This window comes from Cynocephalus volans, chromosome 14 (assembly GCF_027409185.1).
Source record: "Cynocephalus volans isolate mCynVol1 chromosome 14, mCynVol1.pri, whole genome shotgun sequence".
Lineage (NCBI taxonomy): Eukaryota > Metazoa > Chordata > Mammalia > Dermoptera > Cynocephalidae > Cynocephalus > Cynocephalus volans.
Window position 1 is genome coordinate 83,746,840 of NC_084473.1, and position 13,086 is coordinate 83,759,925.

A 13,086-nucleotide genomic window follows, 5' to 3' on the forward strand; every position below is an offset into this window, starting at 1 on the left:
GGGCCCCCCACTTAGCAGCTGCAAGGCCTTGACATAATACTTAATTCTGTCAGTTTCTCTTATCTATAAACTGGGTATAAGACATTTCTCTATGTGAACTTATTTTGAACTATAATATATCTATATGCACACACAGAAAAGTGCCCAGATCATAATGGTATAACTCAAAACATTTTCGTAAAGTGGCACATGCCATGTTAAGGAACAGGACATTACCAAAACCCCAGAAGCCTCTTCTTGTCCCCTCCCAGACACCACTTCACCCCACCAGTAGCCAAGAGTAATCCCCATCCCAATGTCTAATTTTCTTTTTACCTGGTTTTGAACTTCATATGGATGAAAACATACAGAATGTATCTTTTGTGCTTTGTTTCCTTTGCTTACCTTCATGTTTATGAGATTTATTTATGTTACTTAGTTGTAGTTTGTTAATTCTCCTTATTGAACAGTATTCTAGTGAGTAAACAGACTACAATTTAATGACCTATTCTACTCTTTGTGGACATTTAGGTTATTTCTAGTTTTTGGCTTTTATGAAGAAAGCTGCTCTGAACATTCTTGCATGTGTTTTTTGATGGACAGGGATGCTTAGTCATCTAGAAGTGGCATTGCTGGGTTATAGAATATGAACATCTTCAGCTTTATAGAACTTGCCCAACATTTTAATGAATACTTTTAACCCCACAGTGTAGTGAGAATTAAATTAGGTTGCAGAAAATGCTCAGTATGGTCCTTGGCAGATAGGAGTCCCTCAGTACATGTATGAAAATGTAATAAAGGCATACTATTCCATTAAGTCTAAGTTTCATGATGGATGTATTTCACTATTTATTTCACTATTGCTTGTTCATTTAGGTTGCTTTCATTGTTTTGTTATTTTATAACATGTTGCAATGAATGACTCTCTTTATAGTTGTTTTCTTTTGAAAGATTTGCTTTGGTAAATTTCCAGGGTAGGTTGAATTGGATCAAAGAATATGTGACTGTAAGAACTGTCTCCCTTAGCTGTGGGGCTTGCTGAGGAGGGGAATAAGGAGGCAAGTAGTCTTCACACCATGGCCGGGGGAGGGAGGTGGGAAGATGGGGCCTTGGGGATTTCAGGGAGGAGTGTCTTGTAGAGGACAGCAGGGGAGGGTAGAATGGAGGATGACTTTTATAAATGGTGGTGCATTTTAGGGCAACTAAATATGTAGTCCTTTAGAAGAGAAGCTGGGTAACTGGAAAAACAATGTATGACAACTATTAAATGAGGAAGGAGAGAGAAACCACAGGTGCTACGATTCACTTTATTTATTCATTCTCCCCCCCCCCCCCCCCCCCGCCCCCCAGTATTAGCATGATTAAAGCTAAGGGGAGGAGGGGGGTTGGGGTGGGCAGAGGGGCTAGAGGATTGTAGTAGGGGTGTGTCCCTTGTGGGAAAAGGGCCTGGGGTCTAAGGAAGGAGGGGTGAGCCTGGGCCTGAGGGGCAGGTGGAGGTGCCTGGCAGGCCTCTTGGCCTAACACTCTTGCTTGGTGAAGCTCTTGACCACAGGCGAGCTCAGGCTGTCATGTGTGGCCTCACAGGTATAGACATTATGGCTCTTATACTCTGCACTGGTCATCGTCAGGGTGCTGCTGAGGCTGTAGGTGCTGTCTGTGCTGTCCTGTTCTGTATAACTTTCCACTACGTCACCCTGTTTAACAACATCGTCTACCTTCCACTGGACTTTGTAATCTTTGGGGTAGAATTTATTCAGGAAGCACACGACAGAGGCGTATCCAGAATTCAGTTGCTCCTCAGATGGTGGGAAGATGGAGACAGTCGGCTGAGCGTCAGACCCTGAGGAAGAAAGCACAAGAGATAGTTTTTAAGTTACAGAGAAGTTCTCCACATGCGTGTTTGTTTGTAAATGATCACAAAGTACGTTAGGGACAGACAGACAGAAAGCAGCATGCTTATCCCGTATAATTGTAGCAGTGACTTTCTTTCTGTCTTCTTCCTAGCCCTTAAGAGAGCTCAGAATGTTCTGTTTAAACTCTCTGAAGCCATTCTGAGGCCTCTTTGCCTGCTTTTCTGACCTTACCTTTCTTTTCTTCAACTGTGTTTTCTGCCTCCTGCAGTAATCTCAGGGCTTCAGGTAAAGACCTACAGGCCACTTCATCTGAGGCCCTCAGAGTTTAGAAGTCAGAACAAGGTCTTGGCCCCTCTATGTGGAAGAAGATAGGGCAGCAGAAGACCTGCAGCGGCTGTTTCAGGGAAAGCCTTTGTTGGCTTTCCTTGCCCCTGTGCTTCTCCCAGACTGTGCCATAATGTTCCCCCAGGCTTCCTTTGGCTTAGCCAGGCTAAAGCTACCCTCGGAGTGGGCCCCGAGCCCTGTATCTACACCTTGGTAGGAGTCAGCTTTGCCCTCTGTGCTCAATGCCAGCAGCTCTCCCACTCCTCACAAAGGCCTCAGAGTGAGACCCGGGCCCTGGCCTGATGGCTCGTAACCATATGGGGCAATGTTCAGCCAGACCAAGGAAGGGTCAACTGTAGTCTTGGCCACCTGCCTAGGAGGAACTGTCTAGCTTCACTTCTGACCTTGAGCAGCTGCCAGATGGCCTCTTGAAAATCCCCCTCTGTGGGGCTTCAGACTCTCAGGTAGGAAAGCAATAGTTAAAATAAAAAATCAAGAATCCTTTGCTGGAAGAAGTCAACAGATATGTGAAGAGGTTTTGATAAAACTAACCTCAATGTTAATCAAGTAATCCAACATAAGAGACTGAACTTTTTATGTTTAATATCTTTTCTCTTTTTCATTACTATTTTTTTCCCCCACATAATTGACAGCAAAATCATATAAACTTTGGAAAACAAAGCAGGAGAAATATTCTACGAAGATACTTCTATCTGGGTGAATCCTTGGTAGCTTTAAATTTTTCATCCAGCATTAAAATATTAAACAATTAGCATATTTGATATGGAAATTATTTCAAGATACTTATTAGCTTTCAATAAAGTTTAAAGCTTGTTAAGAGTTTTTTAAAAGGTTCTAAAAATAGTTTAAAAATAGTTTAAAACAGTTCAATAGTTTAATTAGTTATAAACAGTTCTAAATTAGTTTTAAAAGAGCTAAAATAGTCCTATCAAGTTGTTGCAGAAACAAAATAATCTTTTTAAGCCTCACTTTTGAAATCAGCTGGGGTAAACAGCAGCAGCAGCAACAACAAATTATTAAACTATTTTAGAGGTTATGGGATTAAAATACCCAGATTAAAATTTTTCTATCACAGAATTAAAGTTTTGGAAATATGTTTATATTAACTTTTTATTAATTACATTGATATGATTAGCTATTTTGTACAACTGAAATATAATCCTACCCAAAGCAGATACATTTTTCAAAATTAAAAACAAGTCACAAATTTATCTTATTTTTTATCAGTTAATACACCTCAATGGTATATAATGTAAACTCAGTAAAAGTGAATTGATCAAGACCTGAATGGCTGGATTTATGGCATTAAATTTGATTTTTGCTGGAGTGGATTTTCTCTTAAGAGTTATACATTTTTAAAAAATTGAGATTATATTATTTAGATAAATTTGATAAGAGAGTATTGAAATAATTATATATGTCACTGAAAAAAAAATAACTTTAAGTTCTTTATAGTCCCTTAATGGAAATTTTCATTAATGGGATATAATAATGAATGTGAATTTTGTTTCTGAACTCTTTAATAAGTCAGTCTTCTCTCGGCTTTTCCCATATTAGCTCAGAGCCCACCGCGTTTTCATTCTCTTTTCCCTTGGTGGCAGTATTTGTATCACGGTGTGGCAGGAAGGCCGGCCACACAGTTAAACGGCTAAGGCGGGGTCGCCACCGCCCTTAGTGGCAAGGCGCCCTGTCACAGGTGCGCGACGGCCAGGCCACGTAAGTCATTCAATCATGAAAAGAGACCACCACGCGGTGTACGCACCACGCTAGCTGTGCCACGGCCTTCTCAGCGGTATGAAAATATGGACACATAATAACTGAGGGAAATAAAAGAACATACTCTTTAAAATAGCTCCTATTTTCCTACAGACCAGTGGGCATTTTCAAAATGCAATTATTTACTCTCCCTCACTCAAAATATTTTCTTTGAAATGGATTTTGGGAACAACTGTCTTTCCATCATTATAATAAAAGATCAAGTTTAGTGTAATGCAGAAATTGAATTTAAGGAAAAGGAGTTAATCCGTCAAGGCCTTATTCTATAGAATCTCTCATTTTTACAGTTTATCACTCAGTTTTAGATGCTAAAGATGCCATTGTGGCTGATTCTCAAGTGAGCTGCCTCTCCTACATGGCAAACTTTTCTAACTTCTTCTGATCTTTAGTGCATGCTATTGATTTTTATAGATGTCTTACAAAATAATTTATCAGACAAAAGAGAGAAAATAGACAAAGAAACACATTTCCCTACTTTTATGAATCATGCAGAAAGAGCAAAACCCAATACATTATTTGTCAAAACTGGATGAAAATGCATTTACTTTTCCTCTTTAAAGCTCCAAAGTTTCCTTTTTAATCTACGCTATTCTTTTTCCTTTGAGTCATTCAATGTAGGCCAACTTAATCATTTTATCTCCAAATTCATTTTTGGAGCTGAATTTAACTTTCACACCTGATGAGAAATCTGAAATGCTTTCATTTACCCATTTCCACAAAACTCCTGCTTAAGCCTCTAAAAGTCCTTACTGGCAAATAGACCCAAATTTCCGAAGGCAGTAGAGAAAAATTACTTACATTTAATCTCCAGTTTTGTCCTCTGGCCAAACGTGATCCACAATATTAGTTTAATTACTTTCTCCTCAACAAAAACCTCTTTTTGGGACTAATATCACTAGGCTGACTGATCCAGAGGAAATCTGGCAATTTAGATGCTGAGAGAACTGTCTAGATCTTTGCTTTTCCGTGAGATGAACTGACTTTCAGTCCATTACTCATCTGATTTTCTGGAGGGATTCCATTCTCTTTGGAACTGACTTCGACTCACATCACAAACAGAAACCCCCCAAATTTTACAACCCTATAAGAAAAAGGATTAGAGAAGTGCACTTACGTTTGATTTCCACCTTGGTCCCCTGGCCAAAACCGAACACACAATGGTTCCTGTTAACCTCCCTTCTATACAAAAACTGAATTTCCCTTTCTGACAATTGAGCAAGGCTCTGTCCAGAACACGTTATTATGCTCCCCAGTAAATTTCTGAAGTATAACTTGGACAAGTTATTCTCACCCAATGACTGAATCTTTCTCTTTATGGAACATGCACAATCAATTTTCAAGTTTGTTTACAGAGTTCATCTTTAGCTTTGGCCTGGAGGATGTCATAGCCTGGTTTCAAAGAGTCGGCTTATAGATCCCTTTCTAGACACAGAAGCCACAAGACACAGACAATTGAGGAAGGACAGCTTGGATTTTACTCACGTTTGACTTCCACCCTGGTCCCTTGGCCGAAAGTGAGTCACAGTGATTCGCTTTAACTTCCCCCTATACAAAAACCTCCCTGAAAGGGCTTCAAGTCCCCTCCCCCAATTAAGTTGTTTTGATTTAGAAATCCTAAAAATTAGCCGTCAGCTAGCCTCCCGTGGAACAATTTTCTCCTCTGTACCTAATCTGGGAATGAAATTTGTTGTATCCCTGACATCCAACTAACAAAAACAGACAAAAAGGAGCAAAAAGCAAACCAATTAAACAGAAACAGTGAAGAATCAGCTGAAAAAAATACTTACGTTTCATCTCCACCTTGGTCCCCTGGCCAAAAGTGTACACACAATGGTTCCTGTTAACCTCCCTCCTATACAAAAACTGAGGTTCCCTTTCTGACAATTGAGCAAGGCTCTGTCCAGAACACGTTATTATGCTCCCCAGTAAATTTCTGAAGTATAACTTAGACAAGTTATTCTCACCCAATGACTGAATCTTTCTCTTTATGGAACATGCACAATCAATTTTCAAGTTTGCTTACAGAGTTCATCTTTAGCTTTGGCCTGAAGGATGTCATAGCCTGGTTTCAAAGAGTCGGCTTATAGATCCCTTCATAGACACAGAGACTACAAGACACAGACAACTGAGGAAGGACAGTTTGGATTTTACTCACGTTTGACTTCCACCGTCGTCCCTTGGCCGAACGTCCACCACAGTGATAGCTCTCCATTGTCTTGCTGTACAAAAACCTTTCTCACCAAAGGGGAACAGAGCCCTCGGTCAGCTGCTGAAGCTTAACTACTTTTTCCAGCAGGTGTGGAAGCCCTGGGGCTTCTCAGACAGAGAATGTTTATTTTCTTAGGTGAGATCTAAAGTCTCAGAAGACAATATATTTATGTCTATGGCCAGATGAAAAATTATAATAGACCAGAGACTAATACTGACCGCTGCAATAGTAAGTTTTACAAAAGAAATTGTAACTGCACTTCCAAAGATTAAGGGTAGGTTTATTTGATTCTGTCACTGGGAGCTTTGCTAGTTGCCTTGAACAACAGAATCAGCAGTGGGTCTACGGAGGATGAGAAAAGAGAAGAATCAGGTCAGAAGGAGAGAATAGAAAGAAATTGGCAAGTGCAGATGAAGTGTACAAAATAGCTGGCCAAGAACATAGTCAATGTGGATCCCAAAGAGGATAGAAAGTGATTTTCTCTGCAGTTACAAGCAAGACCAATCATAAAGGCTGATGTTTATTGAGCACTTACAAAGTGCCAGAATTGTACAAGGATTGCCACATTTAATCATTCCCAAGACTATATGAACTGGAAACTAATATTGGTCGCTATTTTGTGAGTGCAGAGAAATCAAGTAACTGGCTTGTGGTCGTAAGTGGCAGAGCTGGGATCTGAATTCAGAGCCCATGTACTTAGTTAACTGCACTACACTGCGGGGTAGACTCAGGAGTAAAGTCACCCAATGGAAGCAGCATGCGTGGCAGAAAATGTCAGGTGAAGAGAAGGACGGAGAAGCTCCTTAGACTGTTCTAGGGTTGAAAATGTGTGGATAAGTGTGCTAAGATGTATATATGAGGGTATATACATATTCTGTGTGTGTGTGTGTGTATGTATGTATATATACTATTTTTCCACAAACTTCAAAAAAGTTTGTGGAAAAATAGAATTGAACTTTCATGAAGTACCTTGTATAAGACCATGCATGGAATTATTGTTTAAAAGGTGAAAAAGTGGAAAATAGCTGAAATCTTCATCAATAGGAATTTGATTAAACTATTTATGATAGAATGTTACCATAGTAAGATAGCTTATCAACACTTTTCAGGATGATTCATAGATGAGCATTTAGTCTCTCTCTCTCTCCCCCCACCTTCACAGGCAGTTTAGAATTTATTCTGAGAATCTACCTTTGCTGGGGATCAGATGGGAAGCAGCTTCAGGGATGCCTTTGTTGGAATGCTCCCAAGAAGTTTCACTTCCATTTCTCTTGCTCATGAAATCCAAGAACCTCTCAGACTGTCTTATTGACACTTTGCTTTCCTCAATAAATCAATCATATCAATGTCTATCATGGACACTTTGTAGAAAGGTAGATCCTGGCAGAGCCTCACAGATGCTTCTGAAAAATCCTTTGTTTTCAAATAATAAAGAATGAAATACTACCATTCGCAACAACATGGATGGACTTAGAGAAAATCATATTAAGTGAAACAAGTCAGGCACAGAAAGAGAAATACCACATGTTCTCACTTATTTGTGGGAGCTAAAAATAAATAAATAAACACACAAACATATAAAGGGTGGCAGGGGGGAAGAAGACACAACAATCACAACAATTCCTTGAACTTTTTAAGACAAGTGAACAGATATGATGTAGTGCAGGGGGAGAGGGAGGGGGAAGAGGAACAGGTAAAGGGTCATGAAAATCAACTACAATGTATATTGAGAAGTTAAAAAAAAATACATAACATAAAAAAAAAAATAAACCACACACATATTAAGGATCTCAACCATTTCTCAGTGACCCATTTTATTTTACAACAAACATCATGACAACCATTCCTATAGCTCACCACTGTATGTGATGAATGAGATAGTTTTTGGCACAATGATTCTTACGATAATCATATTTTATTAGCAGTAAATACTGCTTTATAATAGCCATTAGGTTGCACTGTTCATATTAGATCTCCAGTTTATTCACTTAGCAACATATATCCCTGGTACAGCCCAGTCATCTTTTTTATTCCCATTTCCCAGCCCCCACCTCTCCTACATTTGTGAAGGAGTATCTCCTATAAAGAACCAGGAAAGCTCTTATTATTTTTTGTGCTCTTGATTTAAATTCTACAGAAAAGTATTTAATTAACCAAGAAAACTCATGCATGTGTGTATATCATTTAAAAAATTATATTCACAGGAATATTGAGAATGCTACTAGGCAGTGTCAGAGTTTATCTTATTTCAAAATTGGTACAGTTTTATTGTTTCTAAAAACCATAAAATGGATATATTCACATAATTTTTAAAAATCAAATAATCTGCAATATACAGAAGATTAGAAAGAGAAAGTGTCATTGTTCCTCCTCTGTAATCCCAGGAGAAACTACCCAGCACAGTTTGTGTGTCCTTTAAGAATTAGCCTGCGTTTATACACATATGTAATCCATTTAAGTGGGATCATGATATCACACTATACGTACTGTTCAGTGACCTGCATTTTCATGAGCACCTTCCATGTGACTATAGAGAAACCTACTTCATACTGTTATTGGCTGCTTTGTGCTTAATGATAAGCTCTCTTAGCAATGTTTCTCAGGTCTAACATTTCAGGACACACCATTTTTGCTCTTATCTGACATAATTAACCAGTCTATTTGGAAAGGTTCCTTTCATATCAGTGACATGCAGTAAATCGCCCAGTGTGTCAAGGACACACTGGCAATGTTTTGTTCTCTGCAAGGTTTGAGGGATGGTGGCTTCCTTACCTAGCTCTGGAATATTAGTGTCTGAGATCCATTTTCAAGTCTGTGTCTTCAATATTTTTTTTCCAGCTCATCAGTCATGGTGGAATTCAAAGTAGGTGATTCTTTTTGCTTCAGCTTGACTCCTCCTTGGATTGTAACTGTCATTTTACTTGATGTAAACGGATATTCCACAAGGAAAACAGAAAAGTCTGGAATCCACATCCAATGGTGCTTAGAACCTGACCAGCTGGACTTCTGGCTAGAGTATCATGAATAGACATCTGTCCTGAATTCCCAAGGTGCAAGGTTGGCCCCATTATCCAGGAAGGAGGCAGACAGAGAAGGTGACTTGAGAAAGAGCTGTTTCTTTGCTGTCTCAGGGTTGCGTCGGTCAGAAGCAGAAGCAAAGCCCTTTGCCTGACCATGTGCAAATGCATGTGCCATGAACATGACCCAAAACCCTGGTCCCACTCTGGAAAATGTAGCTCCTTATTTTACTTCCAAGAGGACCTTAAGGCTGCAGGTATATTTCAACTTCCTTGAGCGAAAGAGAAAACAGCAGCGACTGTGTTAGGCGTTACTCTGCTACCCTTGGAGGGGCTCAGCCACTGAGATTTACATATTGAGTTCTTTGGTTTCCTGCTCATTTTACACCAGCGAGGAGCCCCTCCAGCCCCACCCTTGAGTTCCCTGCTCTCCCCCATCTTCCTGCCTGGCACCCATTCCTGTGTCCTTGCTCATTTGATAGCAGAGAAACTCATCATGGACAACTACTATGGTCCGGCTAGCTCTGGACAGTTGTGAAATCAGTGCATTCGGGCTAGGTTCTTCACAGCCCCAAATGCCCTGACAATCCTAGATGAGATCTAGAGTTCTAAACCTAAGTGGGAGGATAGAAAGAGGACAGGCCAACAGGCAAACAAATTCAAACAAGGAACAATTTAGACTTTTAGGTTCAATACAATATATATGTTCTCCAATCTCTCAAAATCCCCTTTGCAATGACAGAAGACCTATAAAAAGGACAACACATTTATTTCATGGTTGGGTAATCACAAGAGGTCCTATTAGAAAAAATTTTGGGACAGGTCCCAAGCCACCTGCACCGGAACAGGCAGGTGCTGCTCGACGTGATTCTTGGGTGAGTCCACACTGCCCAGAGAGGCCCAAGAGCCCCCAGGCACACAGGCCCCAAGCCACCTGCTCTGGAACAGGCAGGTGCTGCTGCTGGACGCCCAGCCTAGGCCAGTCCCCATGGTCCAAAGAGGCCTGAGCCACTGGCCCACAGGCCCTGGGGCAGCTGTTCCAAATTGGCAGTCCCTGCAGGATCCTAGCCACACACTAGGATCGAATGACTGGACTGTGAAATCACCTGTCACAATGACTAAACACCAGAGGAAAGATACCAGAAATATGAAAAATCAAGCAAGTATAATACCATCAAAGGAAAATAATAACTCTCAAGCTCTAGATCCTATAGAACAGGAAGTCCTTGAAATGACTGACATGGAATTTCGAGCAACAGTTCTAAGGAAACTAAATGAGATTGGAGAAAACTCAGACAGCACAATGAAATGAGAAAAAGCATAAAGGACCTGAAAGAAGAAATGTACAAAAAAATGAATGCCCTGAAAAAGAATGTAGCAGAGTTTGTGGAGCTGAAGAATTCATTCAGTGAAACAAAAAACAAAAAAGAGAGTTTAACCAGCAGGCTAGAACAAGCAGAAGAGAGAATTTCTGACCTTGAAGATGGGCTGTTTGAAATAAGACAGGTAGACAAAAAAAAAAAAAAAAAAAAAAGAAAGAAAAAGAAAAATGAATTAAAAACATTGAAGAAAAGCTAAGAGAGATGACAGACAACCTTAAGCATTCAAATATGTGAATCATGGGTATTCCAGAAGGGAGGAGAAAAGAAAAGGCATTGAAAACATATTCAACTAAATAATGGCAGAAAACTTCCCAGGTATAGGGAAAGACACAGATATTCAGAATCAGGAGTATCAAAGATCCTTAAACATATTCAACTCAAAAAGGTCCTCTCCAAGACATGTTATAGTCAAACTGGCAAAACTCAAAAGACAAAGAGAGAATCTTAAAAGCTGCAAGAGAGAAGCGTCAAGTCACCTGTAAGGGAGCCCCAATCAGACTACCATCAGACTTTTCATCAGAAATCATAAAAGCCAGAAAAGAATGGGATGATATATTCCAAATACTAATAGACAAAAATTGCCAGCCAAGAATACTTTACTCAGCAGGGCTATCCTTCTAAACTGAAGGACAAATAATATATTTCTCCAACAAACAAACACTGCAGGAGTTCACTATCAAACAACCAGCCTTATAAGAAATTCTCAAGGGAGTACTAGGCTTGGTACCTGAAAACAACCACCACTACTATGAATACTCAAGAAAAAACAAATCCCACCAGTAAAATAAAGTACTAATAATAAAGAGAAAAAAAGTTTATCTACCATCCCAAGAAACCAACAAATATGGAAGACAAACAGAAAACCAGAAAGAAAGGAACAATAACTCTTAAAGTAAAAGGATTAAATTCCCCACCCAAAAAACACAGACTGACTGACTGGATTAAAAAGATGGATCCAACAATATGCTGCCTTCAAGAGACCCACCTCACCTGTAAAGACACACATAGACTAGGAGTGAAAGGATGGGAAAAGATATACCATGCAAATAGAAATGAAAAACGAGCTGGAGTAGCTATTCTTTTATCAGATAAAATAGATTTTAAACCGAAAACCATAAAAAGAGATAAAGAAGTCCACTATATAATGATAAAAGGCTCTATCCATCAAGAAGACATAACAATCATAAATATATAAGGACCCAACTTCAGAGCAGCCAGATTTATAAAGCAAAGACTATTAGACCTAAAGAATGAGATATATACTAATACCATAATAGCAGGGGACCTGAACACCCCACTCTCAACATTGGACAGATCATCTAGGCAAAGAATCAACAGAGAAACGCAGATCTAAACAACACTTTAGACAAATTGGACTTGGCAGATATCTATAGAACATTCCATACAACAACCTCAGAATATTCATCCTTCTCATCAGCACATGGAACATTCTCCAGGATAGATCACATGTTAAGTCACAAATCAAGTCTCAACAAATTCAAAAAAATTGGAATTATTCCATATATTTTTTCCAAATCACAATGGATTAAAATTAAAAATCAGTGACAAATGAAATTCTGGAAACTACACAAATACATAGAAATTAAACAATATTTTACTTAATGACATATCGGTCCAAGAAGAAATTAAACAGAAAATCATAGAATTTATTGAAACTAATGAAAATAATGATACATCATACCAAAACCTGTGGGATACTGCAAAATCAGTACTAAAGGGGAAATTTATTGCATTAAATGCTTACTTCAGAAGAATGGAAAGATGGCAAGTAAACAACCTAACACTTTACCTTAAAGGACTAGAAAAACAAGAAAAATCCAAACTTAAAGTTAGCAGATGGAAAGAAATAATCAAGATCAGAGCAGAACTTAATGAAATAGAAACCCAGAAAACAATACAAAAGATCAATGAAACAAAAAGTTGGCTTTTTGTAAAGATAAATAAAGTTGACAAACCATTAGCAAGGCTAACTAAAAAAAGAAGAGAGAAGACCCAAATAAAAAAAATTAGAAATGAAAAAGGTGATATTACAACTGATACCTCAGAAATACAAGCAATCATTAGAGACTACTATAAACAACTATATGCCAACAAATTTGAAAATCTGGAGGAGATGGATACATTTCTGGACACACACAAACTACCAAAACTGAGCCAAGAAGATATAGAAAATCTGAGCAGACCAATAATAATAAAAGAGATTGAAAGCTATTATCAGAAGGCTCCCAACAAAGGAAAGCCCAGGACTGGATGGGTTTGCTGCAGAATTCTACCAAACCTTCAGAGAGGAATTGATACCAATTCTCTACAAACTCTTCCAAAGATTGAAACAGAGGCAATTTTCCCAAACTCATTCTATGAGGGAAACATCACCCTGATACCAAAACCAGACAAAGATACAACAACAAAAAACGAAACTACAGGCCAATATCCCTGATGAATATAGATGCAAAAATCCTCAATAAAATACTAGCTAACAGAATACAGCAACACATACATAAAAT

At 38.9% G+C, this 13,086-nt stretch overlaps 1 protein-coding gene across 1 annotated transcript in view; it reads right to left on the reverse strand.

The window, feature by feature from the left end:
* Nucleotides 1–1,357: 1,357 nt before the first annotated feature.
* LOC134362408 (immunoglobulin kappa light chain-like) overlaps nt 1,358–13,086 on the reverse strand; it is a 66,997-nt gene continuing 55,268 nt past the window's right edge. Inside the window, exons 4-5 of the mRNA XM_063077642.1 lie at nt 5,741–5,774; nt 1,358–1,819 (exon numbers count right to left, since the gene is read on the reverse strand). Of these exons, the coding sequence (XP_062933712.1) occupies nt 1,497–1,819; nt 5,741–5,774 (357 nt within the window). The 3' untranslated portion in view covers nt 1,358–1,496. The remainder of the gene's footprint in view (nt 1,820–5,740; nt 5,775–13,086) is intronic.